This window comes from Boeremia exigua, assembly GCF_020726555.1.
Source record: "Boeremia exigua strain MPI-SDFR-AT-0100 chromosome Unknown C7974scaffold_2, whole genome shotgun sequence".
NCBI lineage: Eukaryota > Fungi > Ascomycota > Dothideomycetes > Pleosporales > Didymellaceae > Boeremia > Boeremia exigua.
Genome location: NW_025763519.1, coordinates 836,101 through 850,088, shown reverse-complemented (window position 1 = coordinate 850,088; position 13,988 = coordinate 836,101). Strand labels below are relative to the sequence as shown.

The 13,988-nt window shown below is 57.4% G+C and overlaps 7 protein-coding genes across 7 annotated transcripts; 4 read left to right on the top strand and 3 right to left on the bottom strand.

The window, feature by feature from the left end:
• Positions 1-1,737: 1,737 nt before the first annotated feature.
• C7974DRAFT_98209 (oxalate decarboxylase oxdD) lies at positions 1,738-3,725 on the bottom strand. Its single transcript, XM_046147650.1, has 3 exons — positions 3,121-3,725; positions 2,246-3,047; positions 1,738-2,194 (listed from the first exon to the last, which is right to left on the bottom strand). Exons 1-3 carry the CDS (start codon positions 3,316-3,318, stop codon positions 1,818-1,820), a joined length of 1,377 nt encoding a protein of 458 aa, XP_046001250.1. The 5' UTR covers positions 3,319-3,725; the 3' UTR covers positions 1,738-1,817.
• On the top strand, positions 3,713-4,895 carry C7974DRAFT_98228 (uncharacterized protein). The gene is made up of 2 exons (XM_046147651.1): positions 3,713-4,092; positions 4,146-4,895. Exons 1-2 carry the CDS (start codon positions 3,870-3,872, stop codon positions 4,715-4,717), a joined length of 795 nt encoding a protein of 264 aa, XP_046001249.1. The 5' UTR covers positions 3,713-3,869; the 3' UTR covers positions 4,718-4,895.
• On the bottom strand, positions 4,775-7,183 carry C7974DRAFT_98231 (cleft lip and palate transmembrane protein 1-domain-containing protein). Its single transcript, XM_046147652.1, has 2 exons — positions 7,059-7,183; positions 4,775-7,011 (listed from the first exon to the last, which is right to left on the bottom strand). Exons 1-2 carry the CDS (start codon positions 7,101-7,103, stop codon positions 5,074-5,076), a joined length of 1,983 nt encoding a protein of 660 aa, XP_046001248.1. The 5' UTR covers positions 7,104-7,183; the 3' UTR covers positions 4,775-5,073.
• An 87-nt stretch (positions 7,184-7,270) lies between these two features.
• Positions 7,271-8,461, top strand: C7974DRAFT_385122 (uncharacterized protein). Its single transcript, XM_046140920.1, has 2 exons — positions 7,271-7,635; positions 7,682-8,461. Exons 1-2 carry the CDS (start codon positions 7,571-7,573, stop codon positions 8,301-8,303), a joined length of 687 nt encoding a protein of 228 aa, XP_046001247.1. The 5' UTR covers positions 7,271-7,570; the 3' UTR covers positions 8,304-8,461.
• A 242-nt stretch (positions 8,462-8,703) lies between these two features.
• C7974DRAFT_98061 (uncharacterized protein) lies at positions 8,704-11,206 on the bottom strand. Its single transcript, XM_046147649.1, has 5 exons — positions 10,841-11,206; positions 10,412-10,757; positions 9,301-10,358; positions 9,050-9,254; positions 8,704-9,000 (listed from the first exon to the last, which is right to left on the bottom strand). The coding sequence occupies exons 1-5, from the start codon at positions 10,955-10,957 to the stop codon at positions 8,786-8,788; spliced, it is 1,941 nt and encodes a 646-aa protein (XP_046001246.1). The 5' UTR covers positions 10,958-11,206; the 3' UTR covers positions 8,704-8,785.
• Positions 11,207-11,926, top strand: C7974DRAFT_98048 (uncharacterized protein). Its single transcript, XM_046147648.1, has one exon. The coding sequence runs from the start codon at positions 11,457-11,459 to the stop codon at positions 11,856-11,858; it is 402 nt and encodes a 133-aa protein (XP_046001245.1). The 5' UTR covers positions 11,207-11,456; the 3' UTR covers positions 11,859-11,926.
• On the top strand, positions 11,921-13,951 carry C7974DRAFT_460462 (citrate synthase mitochondrial precursor). The gene is made up of 4 exons (XM_046146140.1): positions 11,921-12,270; positions 12,328-12,392; positions 12,446-12,530; positions 12,582-13,951. Exons 1-4 carry the CDS (start codon positions 12,169-12,171, stop codon positions 13,734-13,736), a joined length of 1,407 nt encoding a protein of 468 aa, XP_046001244.1. The 5' UTR covers positions 11,921-12,168; the 3' UTR covers positions 13,737-13,951.
• Positions 13,952-13,988: the final 37 nt, after the last annotated feature.

Here is a 13,988-nt window from a genome sequence, read left to right as displayed (position 1 = left end):
TTAGCATGGTACGTAGGTGCTGAAAAACTGACACTTGCAAGATGTTCTAGGGGCCTTTGGTTCTCCAGATGTTCAGATAGATCACTGCCAATGATGATAAGCGCGTCGGATTCGATCAAGTTGAGCAGAAGTCGCATGCTAAAGAGGCGAATCTGGTCTAAGCCGAAGTCACTGAGAAAGAAGAGCCAAGTGAAAGGCCCAGCCCGAGGGAGGAAGAGCTGAGGGCAACGCTGCTAAGCGTCCAAAGTTTCTACACTTATCAAGCAACTGCAGACATAGGCCGATATTGCAAGGTAGACACTGTTGACTGCGTGTTAATGACGCAGTACCAGGATAGCATTGATCTGGTCGAAGATACCTCTAGCGAAGAATGGTCCGAGGATTCAGCTCGACGATCATCGAAGGGACCTCAATGCAGCGAAACTGTCGGAAGACAAGGGACTAGAGAGTGTGAATTTAGAAGGGGCCTGAGTTGATGCAGACACTGACAAGGCTAATCTCCGGAGGTAGAGGCTGATGCTTAGTCAAGGAACATGTTGGAGGCTTGGGCAAGGGCTTGCACTGACGAGGCCGCTGGCAATACGTTCGGCTTTGGCCAGTTCGGCAATCTTTAAGAAGGCAAGCGTAAGCTGTGCATCTCCACTAACTATCTGACGACCTCACCGACACCTATTCAATCAACAATCTGATCCACTTGATCTTGCTATGATATGCAAGAGTTGTGAATGAGCACAGTGAGTAGAAGTCACTGCAAATTACAGTCGTTTGATTGTCTTTGTGGGGATCTTGAAGAATTTCGAGCTCAGCGACTGCCTGCACAGGTGCACACTGAAACGACATGACAAACCTACTTATCAGCAAGACAAAACCCATGATTATGGTGGTGAGATCGCTTCCGGCAAAATCACCCTTCCACCGATCGACAACTACCCGACAAGCGCAACCCTCTCCCTCCAAATAACCACAAATGTTCTCTTCTCCGCCAAATCCCTTCCAGCGCTCCACCCCCACTCCAATAGACCCACCCCCGGCCTCGCCACAACTACACCTCCACCATGCCGAGCAACCCCATCCCCAGACCCTCTTCACCAACCTCCGCGCCCGAATTCTCTTCAGCGACCTCCCACCCTCACTCCCGCTTCCTCGAACTTTACCTACCTTAGGTAGGTACGCCCAACCCACACCTCGCGCACCCGAATTCTCTCCCGCGTCCTTCCACCCCCACTCCCGGCAGAGCAGGCGTACTTCTCTGCCGCGCCGCGCGCGGAATGGATGTTCTATTTGAGCTCAATGTTCGCGGGAAAGGAGAAGTACGGAGACGACGCGGTTCAGGGAGTTGGGTTTGTTGCTTTGCTGAGGCTTGAGTCCCTGGGGGCGCTGAGGAGGGGGTGGTTACGTGCTCTGGGCGAGGGGTTGGGTGGGGTGGTGAGTGATTTCGGGGGGCTGGGGGTGTTGTATGTGGCTATTTGGGGTGTGGTGGCGGAGGTGAGAGCTGCTGAGGGAGAGAACGAGGAAGAAGAGAATGAGGAGGAGAGGGTAGAACGCAGACAGAAGATCAGGGCGTTGAGTGCGAGCTGAGACGTGACGAGTGGGAATAGATGGCAAGATTGGCACTGCGTCCTATCTCCATCGTAGGCTGGCAAACGGTAGATACCATTCGAAGGCGTCGTGTCTGAACTTGTATATTAGGTCTTATGTGTACATGATTAAATAAATTCGTAATCCCGTCACCCTGGTCTCTGGGCTCGACGTCCTCTCAAAGAACCCCGCCATGACGACCAGAGACAGTGTTTCTCCCTCACTCCCTCAACCACACTCTACAACTCCTCCTTATCCTCCTCGTCCTCCCCATCTAACACACTCCTGATAGGATCCTTCTCCGCATTCTCGATACTCTTCAAGAACCTCTCCCCGCTCTTCTCGTCATGCGCAAACAAATGCTCTTTCACCAGCCTGCGCGGCGTCTCGCCCATCCACTGGAACAAGCTGAAGTCCTGGAACTTGTCTGCGCGGAAAATCTCCAGCACCTCGATGTCCTCGTTGTCGGACAGGTTCTCGATGAAGTGGCCCATGTTGCGCGGCACGATCCCCACGTCGCCCGCTTGGTAGTCGAAGGTCCGGGCTGTGCCTTCGGCGGCGAAGATTGTCACCCGCGCGCGGCCCTTGATGAAGAAGGACCATTCGTCGGCGTTGGCTGGGATGGGTTAGTGGGGTGTTCGATTGAAAGAGAGATAGAGAAGCTTACGGTGCCAGTGCATCTCGCGCATCGCGCCGGGCTGGATACTGAGGTGCGCTGCGGCGACGGTCTTGGAGATGGGGAAGTTGGTCGAGTCGGTGATGCGGACCTGGCCGCCTGTGGTGTTGACGGGCTCCTGGTCGAGCATCTTGTGTGTGAACTGCAGCTTCGACTTCTTGTAGCCGGGACTGCTGCTCGGGATCTCCTTCTCGATGCTATCCGGGTTGGAGCCCTGGAAGATGTACTTCTCCTTCTGGGGGATGGCGTTGAAGACCTCAGGGTGGACGCGGAAGTTCTCTGCCAGCACAGACTTGGGCGTGCGGGCTACCCAGTCGGTGAGCAGGAAGGTGGAGTCCTCGGAGAAGTTGCCGTCGTCGAAGACGATGAGAAATTCAGTGCCGTTAGGGGAGAGGCCTTGCAGGGAGTGAGGGTGCCCCGAGGGAAAGTACCACAGGTCGCCCTTGTTCAAATCGTCGACGAAGCTGCCGCCTTCGGTGTCGATGGCGGTGACGCGGACGCTGCCTTCGAGTACGTACGCCCACTCGGCTTCCTTGTGCCAGTGCAGTTCGCGGATCACACCTTCGTCCAGACGCATGTTGACGCCGGCTAGCTCTTTGCTGGTCGAAAGCTCACGAACGGTGGTCTGGCGTGTCCATCCCCCCTCTTCAATACGAATGTGGGAGTCGGCAAACGACCAGCGCATGTTGGCCATGTTGCCGTGGTCAGTGCTAGGGGGCCGGACAAGATCTGGGTTCTGCCTCTCGCGATCCCTGTTACGGGGCCCCAACATAGTCGCACCATCACCATTTCGCTGTGTGATGTTAGTGATGGTCTCGTGACGTAATGTCTTGGTGGTGTTGAGGTCTTCATCAGTGTTCACTTACCCATGGCAGAGGATGCAGCTTGTCGCCTTGTGCATCAATCTTGTCATCGTATGGAGTGCGGGCATCAGGCGTGTACGGATCTGCCACCTTGTGCGGGCCTGCGTGGTGTCGTACATTACCCTGTAATGGCTGTTGTTGGACAGGTACGGCCAACGCACCACAAGCACCCAGGGCAACGATGAAGCTCGACAAATGCATGATGGCTTCTCAATTGAACTCAACTACAGAGCAGCAGTGAAAAGCGGGCAGCTCTGCCTTTTTGACTGCTCGACCGGCAATTGTATACCTGGTGATGACTGAGACTCCATCCCGTCTTTTCCGGGGTTGAGCATCCAATAGCGCTACTTCAAGCTTCACAACAAGGGCTTCTGTGGCTGTCCGCTGTCCGCACCCATCGCTTCCAAAGCTTCCCCGCACCCAATTAATGAATATCATACTTAATCAGTCTCATCAAAGCAACACAACGCGCTGCACAGCCGCTTCCAGCAGGTGCATAGCAGAAGCCCGGACTATCCTGCAATTGCCGGCGCCCGCGGGTGAAGCTTTGTCGCTTTAAAGCTTAAGCTGACGCGTGCCTGTAGATCTACCGTGCAGCACCCGCACAGCCGACATATCAGTGGAGACGCTGTGCGAGAACCTGTTTGCGAGCGTTTGACAGCGCTGTCTAGTCCCAGACACGGCCCGCTACATATGTAACCGCTGGCCGTCGTGCAGCTCCGCCCCCGACGCACTGCACTCCCTCCCCTACCATGCCCGGCACCACACCAAGCGGCGCTGCGCGCGCCGACGAGGAAACCCCGCTGCTCGGCGGCGTCGCGAAAACCTCGGGCCCGACGCGCATCCGTGCCCACTTCACCAATGATGTCAGCCGTAACTGGGCGGACGCGGTGCTGCTGTTTGGCTACATCATCACGGGGCTGCTGGACAGCTCGGCCGTGTTCATCTGGGGCAGTTTCGTCAGCATGCAGACGGGTGAGTCAGCGGAGCGGAAAAAGCAAATATCGCAGGGCTGATGAAACGGGCAGGAAACACTGTTTACCTAGGGCTGGGCATCGTTGCGCCTCACGAGGGCATCAGATGGGTCAAGGCACTCACGTCGATTGTGTCGTTCTGCCTTGGTTCGTTCGTTTTTGCGCGCTTCCACCGCTTCTTCTCGCCCAAGAAGCGCTGGGTGCTTATTGCAAGTTATTCGGCACAGCTGCTGCTGATTGTCCTGGCTGCAGTTATTGTCACCGTCGGCGATGCCGTGAAAGAAGAGCTGCACTGGCAGGTCCTTGTTCCCCTGGCCGCTGTTGCGTTCCAGTCGAGTGGACAAGCGGTGACGTCACGCGCATTGCAGTTCAACGGACTGACTAGTGTTGTTCTGACGAGCAATTACTGCGATTTGTTCTCTGACCCTAAGCTGTTTGCTTTGGACAATGTTGAAAGGAACAGGAGGATTGGTGCTCCCGTGTTGCTGTTGCTGGGTGCCTGTATTGGAGGGCTGTGGGCACACAGCGGTGTCGGCCTTGCTGGAGCACTATGGACTGCGGTAGGATTGAAGCTCCTTATCGTCGTTGCGTGGTTGTTCTGGACAGGAGAGAAGGACGAGGAGTAGTAGCAGTCCCGGTTGGCCAATGCTGTCTCACTTAGCAATATATCTTCAATGCCACAATATCCAGATACTCCTGTTTTCCACTATTAGATAAGGTGGGGCTGTAAATGGAGATACGGGGTGCAGAAGTGGAGGTTTTGAGGAACCACGAGAGGGGAGGGAAGCCATAAATGGGATGAGAGGAAAAAGCATTGAGAGATGTTGACGAGAGGAAGAACTGAAACAGACACGCAGCGAGAACGAGCTCATGCGCCGCTACGTTACACACAATTAAAATATTTACTCTACATACTCTCAACCTAACACGGCAACCCCTTAATCACAGCCTCCACTCGTCCAATAGACCATATACAACACCCTCACTTCCTCTTCTTCGCGCCCTGCTTCTGCGCGCCCGTCGCCTTGACAGCCTCCTTCTCGTGCATGGCCTCAACCGCCTTCGGCGTCTTCGGGCTCTTATCCCCATCAGGATGCGCCTGCAGCGGGCGATTCGCATCCTTCTCCTCGACCTCCTCATCATCACCACCCTGGCCAAACTCATTGACACGGGTGTAATCAACCTTGTACTTCCACGTCTGGAACAGGTAGACGAAGAAGATGACGTCGTCGCGCAGCGTGGCCAGGCGGTGCAGCGTGGGCATCTTGATGGTGAAGGCGAACAGGTCGTCGATGAAGGTGTTGAGGAATTTGTAGGTCATGGCGCGGCCGGGCATGTGGGCGACGGATTGCAGGCGGTAGTTAATGTACAGGCTGGGCACCATCATGAGGAAGCCGTAAGCGTAGACGGAGCCAACGAGCGTGGTGATGATGAAAGAGTACCAGCTCTTGTGCGTGTCGTACATGAGTGAGTAGATGGCGTAGGCGATGAGGAGGGGAACGGCGACCATGTACAGGTACTTGAAGGCGATCTGGTCGTACTCTTCAGTCTTCTTCTCGATCTCAGAAGCGACGTGCTTGTCTTCTAGGACAACAGTGTAGGGGATGAGAGATCCGGGAGCGGTGGCGCGGACGCGGATGTTGGCCGTCTTGGTGATCTTCCAGGCTTCGATAGCGATACCCATACCCTGACCGAACAAGATCATCCAGGAGGTGTTCTCATTGTTGTCGAGGAGGTACAGGAAGATGACGGTCTGCATGAAGACGTTGGCGACGATGGTGCGGACCGAGGTACCGACGTTATCCTTCTTCTTGCGCCAATGCTGGACGTCATTCTTGAACGCAAGCATTTCGAAGATCATGTGGAATACGGAGACGATGGCTGTGATGGCGAGCAGGTACGAGTTGCTGTCAATCAGGATCTCCTTGAACATCTCCATCTCGGACCCGTCGCCACCACCCGGAGTCGACTGGCCAGCAGCAGCGGCGGCGGCCTGACTGCGCAGGTTCTCGTCGACCGAGGCCATCAGGTTGAACTTCCAGTTGGCAAGATTGTTCAGGTTGACGTTCATCGGCAGCGTCGTGACCGTGTCGTTCAGCTCAATCATGTGCTTCTTGAGCTGCCAGAAAGTGTTGGTGTAGAGAATCGGGTAGTACCAGCCATGCTGGCCAGATGCATCGCGCTGGCCGGTTGCTTCAAGCTGCAGATACTTCCTGGGCCCAGGCTGCATCTGTGGGTAGCTGAGCACGCCGGAGTCCGGGATCATGGAGATGGTGAAGTTGGGGTGGTAGTAGTTGCCGATGACCTTGCCCGCCTTCTTCTCGTCCTCTGTCTCGACGGCGTCCTTCTCGGGCATGTCGCTGAGTAGGTTCCTAGTCTTGGAGACCTTCTTCTTGGGCTGATACTGCGTCAATGGGCGGATGAAGTGGTAGGCGCGGGCAGGATCGTAGCCAGGCTGGGTGGGATCCAGCACGGCGCCGCTCTTGCCGACGTAGAAATGCGCGAGCAGGGAGGCATTGTGCTGGACTTCGGTGGGCACGGTAAACTCGACGTGGATCTCGCGGTTCTGCTTGTAGTCGCCGTAGACGAACTTCTTCTCGTCAATCAGCTGCGAGGCCTTGGGCACCGACTTGAGCGCCGGCATCGCCACCGACGGCGATATGTACATGGAGATATCAAGCTCCTCGCCGACCTGCCACATGGGCGCGATGTTCCACGGCACACGACTGTAATCGGCGCCCGCGTCGAGCTGGTGCGGGCGATTCTCCCACGCGGGGATCGAGACGGCCACTCCACCGCTGGGGGCCGCCGAGTGCGCCTGTCCGGGCTGAGCGACAGGCGCAGGAGCTTTCAGGAAGTACTTCATGCCACCCTGGATGAGCAGGAACATGCCAATGCTCTGCGCGGCCGTCCGGAGCATCTGCCCGCCGTGTTAGCTGTGCGGCGCGGAGGGGACGCCGTACATACGCTCTGCCCCGCGGGCTGGCCCTCTGGCTGCTGTACTTCGGCCATGGCTGCTGTGCGATGCGTTGGCGGCTCTCACAAGGTCAATGCAGAGTCAGCGCTGCAGTCGGAGGTCGAGGTCACGGTGGCCCCAAATCCTAGAAGTGCACAGAAGCGTGGAAGCGCGCCACGCCAAGGACCCCACAATTCTCCAGGCCGCCGACTAGCGCGTCTGGTGCCACAGTGCCGCAGGGTCCAGCCAACGAGGCCGCGGCTGGCCACCGGTGACGAAACCGCTGCACCGTCGCGGCGGCGATGAGTCGACGGTGAAGAAAACCCAGACAGCGCGCTGACACTGCGCCAGCACACAGCACAGCATCGGCATCCTTCTCGCCGCACCGCGCCTCGCGTGTACGAATCCCGTGTGACGCCAATTGCTCCGCAAGGGCAGCCTTAGCTCTGCTACCTATAAAACAGCCTCTCCCTCGACAACCAATACTCTCACCGACGACAACAACGCCCACACCTGCAACACCATGGCAGACACAATCCCCACCACCGACGGCACTGCTTCCCCCAAGCCGCCCGTCGTCTGCGTCTTGTAAGACTCGCCCCTCGCTCCACCGCACCCCCACTAACCCCTCCAGCTGCGGCGCCTCCGAAGGCACCTCGCCCGCACACATGGAGTCGGCACGCGCCCTCGCCCGGGCTCTGCACGCGGCAGGCGCGCACCTCGTGTACGGCGGCGGCACCGTGGGGCTGATGGGCGAAGTGGCACGCACGCTTGTCTCGCTGTCGGGCCCCGGCGCAGTGCACGGCATCATCCCGCTGCCGCTGGTGCGCTACGAGCAGAACCACGACCCGGCCGACCCGACCTCGCACTCGATCGACGAGGCCGTGTACGGGCGCACCACCGTCGTGCGCGACATGCACACCCGCAAGCAGATGTTGGCGCGGGAGGTGATGGAGGGCGGGGCCGGCGGCGGATTTGTGGCGCTGAGCGGCGGGTACGGGACGTTTGAGGAGCTGATGGAGGTCACGACGTGGAATCAGCTGGGGATCCACGGGATGCCTGTGGTGGTGTTCAATGTCGAGGGGTACTGGACGGGGCTGATTGAGTGGGTGAAGAATGCCGTGACCAGCGGCTTTGTTGGCGCGACCACAGCGGGCATCATCAAGGAGGCGCTGTCGGCGGAGGAGGTGATGCAGAATCTGAAGGAATACCAGAACGCGCCGGGCCGGTTCAAGCTGACCTGGGACGACAACTAGGCGAAGCTTTGGCGTGCTTGTGGCTTGACTGAATCAGGTCTTCCATGACACTCGGTGTTACGACCCAAGACGCATCTTAGATCTGCATGCTACCATACAAAACATCGACAGTATACGTCACAAAACAATAGAAAATATCACATTTCAAACATTCAGAATGTAATTGCTTTTGATTGGACCGCCGCAAGAATCTTTGCGTGACCCAAATGCCATGGGATCGTGAACTACTACTCGTACAATGCCTACATCGACAAGAAGCCGAGGCCGTGGATAATGCATATGCTGCGCCTCTACTTTTGACCATAATATATCGCGCCATAACGCCATACTGTGCACTTGAGTATAAGGTATACTACTGTTGAGCCTGGGACAATCCAGTGTCTGAGGCAGCGTAATAACCGAAAGTGAAGATAGATCCGCCGTAGACCTGACCATACATGTCATAATGGTCTATCTCGGTACTGTCATCGATCAGCTTGTCATTACCGGGCCTGAAATCCAGGGAGCTGGAAGCCAAAGCCTGGGACAGCGGGCGGCACCGCGACACCCTGCTCTCCTCGCGGAGAGACATGCCGAGGGTCGTGGGCGGGGCGTTGCTCCTGCTTGCGGACCTTTGGCCCATTGTCAAAACCGCCACGGTTGCCGAAGCCGCCGCGACCGGCGCGTCCTCCATCGGTCGGAACACGTCTACTAATTGCTGCATGTTGTTAGATGACAGGCGTCGTGAAGACTGCGCGACGACTTACCTTTCGACGAAACACCTGCTCCAATCTCAATGTCGGGTTCTTCGATCACCATGCTGCCTTCGAGCGGCCGACCGCCTGTCCCACCATGCTCTGCTGTCAAAGCCCACTTGCGGTCGGCATCAGTCAACCGTGAGATTGGGATTACGCTAATGCCAGTGCTGTAGTCGCTGCAGTCTCGAGGACCGAAGCCAACTCCCCAACGTGTCTATTAATGTTAGCAACCTTCTCACATATGATCGGATGGGAATTACCTGGCGAGCTTTCGACTGCGCAACGGGATCTTGCAAACTATCCATGCCCTCCTTCGCAGCAACGGCATCAGGACGAGTCAACATCTTGACAAATGCGTGCCGCTTATCTTGGTTCACAATGCATGTTTGAACCCTACCGAACCGGCTGAAGATGGCCCGGATCTCACCTTCTGTGCCGCCTGCGCCGCCTACGAACAGTGTGCGACTCAATACCCTGATGTGGTCGCGTGGCAAGCTTTGATCCCACTCAATGTAACGAGATTGACCATATACGACGTTTTGAGGTGGACTTGGCTGTCGCCGTTCCGCTGGCGGTGTACGTTGACGATACTCATTACGATCATTGCGACCGCCTCGGGCCTTACCACGACCACGACCACGATCATTGCGGTCCGAGCGATTTGCCGCATTACCATCAACAATTGCGTTGGGATCGTAAGAACCGTACACAGGGCTCTCTCGGCGATTTGGAGGTGATCTACGGCCAGGAGACACACGCTGATGATAGTCAGGTGATCTACTACGGTCTCGCATCTTCGTGTCGTTTTGCTCAAACCGCGGCTGCGAGTTACCGTTGTGCGTCGCGGCTTGCGCCGGTGAATGCACCTGGGGTACCGCTGTAGGCTGTGCTGGTGGCATTGATACCCCTCCATTTTGTGCTACTGCCAAAGCGTTTAGTACCTGTATGGCCTGATCTGGCGCGATGGAACCTGCACTCATAGCCTGCAATATCTGGCTGGCCAGATCGTTCATTCCAGCCGGGGGAGGCGGGGGCATCGCAGGCTGTACACTCGCTGCTGGCGGAGGTGGCGGCACAAAGCCTGGTGGAGGTGGTGGTGGCACCATATTCTGGAGAAAGGGAAGAGCGGGCGCTGCGTTAGTTTGGCCGTTGGGCTGTACAAAGCCGGAAAGAGCTGCAAGTAAGGCACCGGGGTCTTGCGAATTTTGCGGCATGGTTGGAGGCATGGGGACGGCTGTGTGCTGCGCATTAGTCTGAGAATGGGGAGCTGGCGCAGAGTTGTTACCCTTTGGCGGACTTCGCGGCGCCATTGGGGTATCTACACGATGAGGTGTTAGGCGGAGCGGCGAGAGAAAGAAGCGGAGCACCTACGTTGCTGGTTGCCGGTCAACTGCTGCTTGAAAGCTACGAGCATGTCTAGAGGAAACGTCTGGCCACGTTGCCAGATGTCTAAGAGCTTGGTGATCTTCTCCTTTTGGGCGTCAGGTGCATGCTGAACAAGGTCGTTCATTACGGCTGGCAGAACATCCGTCATTCTCTGCACTCCTGCAGCATATGTGCCAGGAGCAGCATTGCGGGACACTACTTGCCCGGCGGCCTTAGCCTTCTCCACCCATTGGCGAGTGACCGAGTCTACTACGTATAATACACCGAGCTTATGTGTCGCGGGACTGTTTTGCAGCTGCTGAAGGATCTTTTGGATTATGGTCGAGTCGGCCTAGAGGTGAGAATAAAGACTTAGTAAATGCGCAGGGATAGCGAAGGCGACTTGCGCCAGAGAGGACTCGACGGCCGGCATACCTGAATATTCTCTACGCAAATCGCAGTAATGGCCTTGACCTTGGTGGGAGTTACGCCGGGTGCCTTCAAGGCCTGGAGGGATTGCAGAAGCGACTCCAGCTCGTTCATTGCTGCCATGCTTAAATTTAGTGTAGCAGACCAGACTGATAAGAGACAATGAAATCCTCGACGGGTATGTGCAGGTAAAATGCAGTGTGGTGAGCAAGCCGGGAAGGCAAAACACGCGACAGTGCTCGGAACTGCAGATCAAGAGCTCTGGTGGAACAGTCTAGGTTGTACGAAGAGTGTAGGAGGACAAGCAGCGGATCGAGTAAGGCGCAATGTAGCAACTGGTTCAGAGAGTCCGGTCGGCGAATGCAGTGGTGGAGTCCAGTTGGGAGCGCAACGCTGTAGGAACTATGCTTCTACGCGACAGCGTTGTGAGAGCAGTTGATTGCGCAATCTTTCACGCGCGACAGGAAATTATCGCAGCTAATCTCCAGAGTCTCAGGAAGCAGTAGGAGTGCAGGCGCGGGCGCTGTCTATGTCAAGCGCGCAGGCGTATTTGGAAGCAGTGGGGAGAGGATGCGTGCCGAGTTTGGAGACGGGAAGCCGCGCTAGCCCTGGCACGTGACGTATGCAGCAAGTTTCCGCCTCCGGGGCTCGCGCTGAGAAGAGCTGGTTACTTGGCCCGCAGATAGTGCTTCTGACCTTGCAGTGGCTTCGTGCGATCGAGGTGCAGCTCAGGCGCAGCTCGTCGGCTCGCCAGACAGCTCACCAGCTCATCAGGTGCAGCGCATTGCGTGCAGCTAGGGTGGCAGCTATATGTTGCTTGGCATTGAGGTCACCCATCTACATAGCCCGAGCTTCATCGGAAGCATTCGAGCTGCAACGATCGTGGCTACGCCTCATTACGGAACTCCGGAGCTCGCACAAGGAAGCAGCCGGAAGTATTGCAGCAGGGGGCGTACACGTTGGTCACTGGTGTGGTGTGCCAACGGCGGGTCAGATTGTTGAGCGCATTCCGTGCATTACGTAGCACGGTTGAGTCCAGCTATCCAAGAGCTGACCATGCACCACACAAGCCGTCCACCATGATGTGCAGTGTAAAGCGCGGTCAATTGAGTAAATGTGTGCCGATGGAGCAAGAATATAAGCAAAGAAGCGGTCTCTTCCGTTCCCTTCGTACGAAAGTGCCGAGGGAAGCGCTGCCAGAAGTGGCTAGGGCGGCCCGGTCCTGATTGATTGATGAGCTTGAGCAGCTCCACCGATATTTTCGCGCCTCTCTTAAAGCCTGCCATCCTCCGCCATCTTGACGTGCAGCCTACCTCCACACCTCATCACCAACAATGGCCTCCGCACTCCGTCTGAGCCAGAGCGCTCTCCGCGCCGCCGCCCCCATGCGGTCCGCTGCCTTCACCGGCGCCCGCGCCTACTCCAGCAAGACCCAGGTATGCGCCGCCGGCATCGCTGCTTGTCCGGTTCATCGCTAACAGGCCCAATTGCAGTCTTTGAAGGAGACCTTCGCCGCCAAGCTGCCCGGTGAGATCGAGAAGATCAAGACCCTCCGCAAGTACGTCCGCCGCTCCGCCCGCCGCGCAGGCAGCCATTGACATTGCATCGCAGGGAGCACGGCAACAAGGTCATTGGCGAGGTCACCCTCGACCAGGTCTACGGTGGTGCCCGTGGCATCAAGTCCCTTGTCTGGGAGGTACGCGCGCCACTCTTCTCAGCTGTATGACAGCCGGCTGACAATGTGCAGGGTTCCGTCCTCGACTCCGAGGAGGGTATCCGCTTCCGCGGCAAGACCATCCCCGAGTGCCAGGAGCTTCTCCCCAAGGCCCCCGGCGGCCAGGAGCCCCTCCCCGAGGGTCTTTTCTGGCTCCTCCTCACCGGCGAGGTTCCCTCTGAGCAGCAGGTCCGCGACCTGTCCGCCGAGTGGGCTGCCCGCTCCGACGTCCCCAAGTTCGTCGAGGAGCTCATCGACCGCTGCCCCAGCGACCTCCACCCCATGGCACAGTTCTCCATCGCCGTCACTGCTCTCGAGCACGAGTCCGAGTTCGCCAAGGCCTATGCCAAGGGCATGCACAAGTCGCAGTACTGGGAGCACACCTTCGAGGACTCGATGAACCTCATTGCCAGGCTCCCCACCATTGCCGCCAAGATCTTCCGCAACATCTACAAGGACGGCAAGGTCGCCCCTGTTCAGAAGGACAAGGACTACTCGTACAACTTGGCCAACCAGCTCGGCTTTGCTGAGAACGCCGACTTCGTCGAGCTGATGCGTCTGTACCTGACCATCCACACCGACCACGAGGGTGGCAACGTCTCCGCCCACACCACCCACCTGGTCGGATCCGCTCTCTCCTCCCCCTACCTCTCCCTGGCTGCCGGCCTCAACGGTCTTGCCGGTCCTCTCCACGGCCTGGCTAACCAGGAGGTGCTCGTCTGGCTCCAGAAGATGAAGAAGGCCATTGGCAACGACCTCAGCGACCAGGCCATCAAGGACTACCTCTGGTCCACCCTCAAGGCCGGCCAGGTCGTTCCCGGCTACGGCCACGCCGTTCTCCGCAAGACTGACCCCCGTTACGTCTCCCAGCGCGAGTTCGCCCAGAAGCACCTGCCCGACGACCCCATGTTCAAGCTCGTCAGCCAGGTCTACAAGATCGCCCCCGGTGTCCTCACCGAGCACGGCAAGACCAAGAACCCGTACCCCAACGTCGACGCCCACTCCGGTGTCCTCCTCCAGTACTACGGCCTCACCGAGCAGAACTACTACACCGTCCTCTTCGGTGTATCGCGTGCTCTCGGTGTGCTTCCCCAGCTCATCATCGACCGTGCCGTCGGTGCGCCCATCGAGCGCCCCAAGTCCTTCTCCACCGAGGCCTACGCCAAGCTGGTCGGCGCCAAGTTGTAAATATATTGTCATGATCTGCGCGGCCGTTAAGGAGCGATATGAGGAGTTTTTTGACATGTCAAAGAGACGCCTATGTACTATCTAGATTGGGTTTGTAGGGTTAGGGATGAGGTGCATTCGGTGTCTTAGCACGCATCACAGCCTTGGATGTCTCTGCTTCAATATAGCTTTTAGTAAACGACTTGCTACAATACCACATCTTCACGTTCGAATCATTTTCAAAAGCCGCTCAAATACCGCGGCTACTGACCG

Excerpts from the sequence above, each read along its gene's own strand:
- C7974DRAFT_98231 (XM_046147652.1), bottom strand. The coding sequence starts at position 7,103 with ATGGCCGAAGTACAGCAGCCAGAGGGCCAGCCCGCGGGGCAGAGC. Across the intron at positions 7,012-7,058 it reads GCCAGCCCGCGGGGCAGAGC|ATGCTCCGGACGGCCGCGCA; the intron begins GTATGTACGGCG and ends CACGGCGGGCAG.
- C7974DRAFT_98061 (XM_046147649.1), bottom strand. The coding sequence starts at position 10,957 with ATGGCAGCAATGAACGAGCTGGAGTCGCTTCTGCAATCCCTCCAGGCC. Across the intron at positions 10,758-10,840 it reads TTTGCGTAGAGAATATTCAG|GCCGACTCGACCATAATCCA; the intron begins GTATGCCGGCCG and ends TCTCACCTCTAG. Across the intron at positions 9,001-9,049 it reads AGCAGGTGTTTCGTCGAAAG|CAATTAGTAGACGTGTTCCG; the intron begins GTAAGTCGTCGC and ends AACAACATGCAG.
- C7974DRAFT_385122 (XM_046140920.1), top strand. The coding sequence starts at position 7,571 with ATGGCAGACACAATCCCCACCACCGACGGCACTGCTTCCCCCAAGCCG. Across the intron at positions 7,636-7,681 it reads CCGCCCGTCGTCTGCGTCTT|CTGCGGCGCCTCCGAAGGCA; the intron begins GTAAGACTCGCC and ends TAACCCCTCCAG.
- C7974DRAFT_98209 (XM_046147650.1), bottom strand. The coding sequence starts at position 3,318 with ATGCATTTGTCGAGCTTCATCGTTGCCCTGGGTGCTTGTGGTGCGTTG. Across the intron at positions 3,048-3,120 it reads AGCTGCATCCTCTGCCATGG|CGAAATGGTGATGGTGCGAC; the intron begins GTAAGTGAACAC and ends AACATCACACAG. Across the intron at positions 2,195-2,245 it reads GCGCGAGATGCACTGGCACC|CCAACGCCGACGAATGGTCC; the intron begins GTAAGCTTCTCT and ends AACCCATCCCAG.
- C7974DRAFT_98228 (XM_046147651.1), top strand. The coding sequence starts at position 3,870 with ATGCCCGGCACCACACCAAGCGGCGCTGCGCGCGCCGACGAGGAAACC. Across the intron at positions 4,093-4,145 it reads TTTCGTCAGCATGCAGACGG|GAAACACTGTTTACCTAGGG; the intron begins GTGAGTCAGCGG and ends TGAAACGGGCAG.
- C7974DRAFT_98048 (XM_046147648.1), top strand. The coding sequence starts at position 11,457 with ATGCAGCAAGTTTCCGCCTCCGGGGCTCGCGCTGAGAAGAGCTGGTTA.
- C7974DRAFT_460462 (XM_046146140.1), top strand. The coding sequence starts at position 12,169 with ATGGCCTCCGCACTCCGTCTGAGCCAGAGCGCTCTCCGCGCCGCCGCC. Across the intron at positions 12,393-12,445 it reads AAGATCAAGACCCTCCGCAA|GGAGCACGGCAACAAGGTCA; the intron begins GTACGTCCGCCG and ends ATTGCATCGCAG. Across the intron at positions 12,531-12,581 it reads TCAAGTCCCTTGTCTGGGAG|GGTTCCGTCCTCGACTCCGA; the intron begins GTACGCGCGCCA and ends GACAATGTGCAG.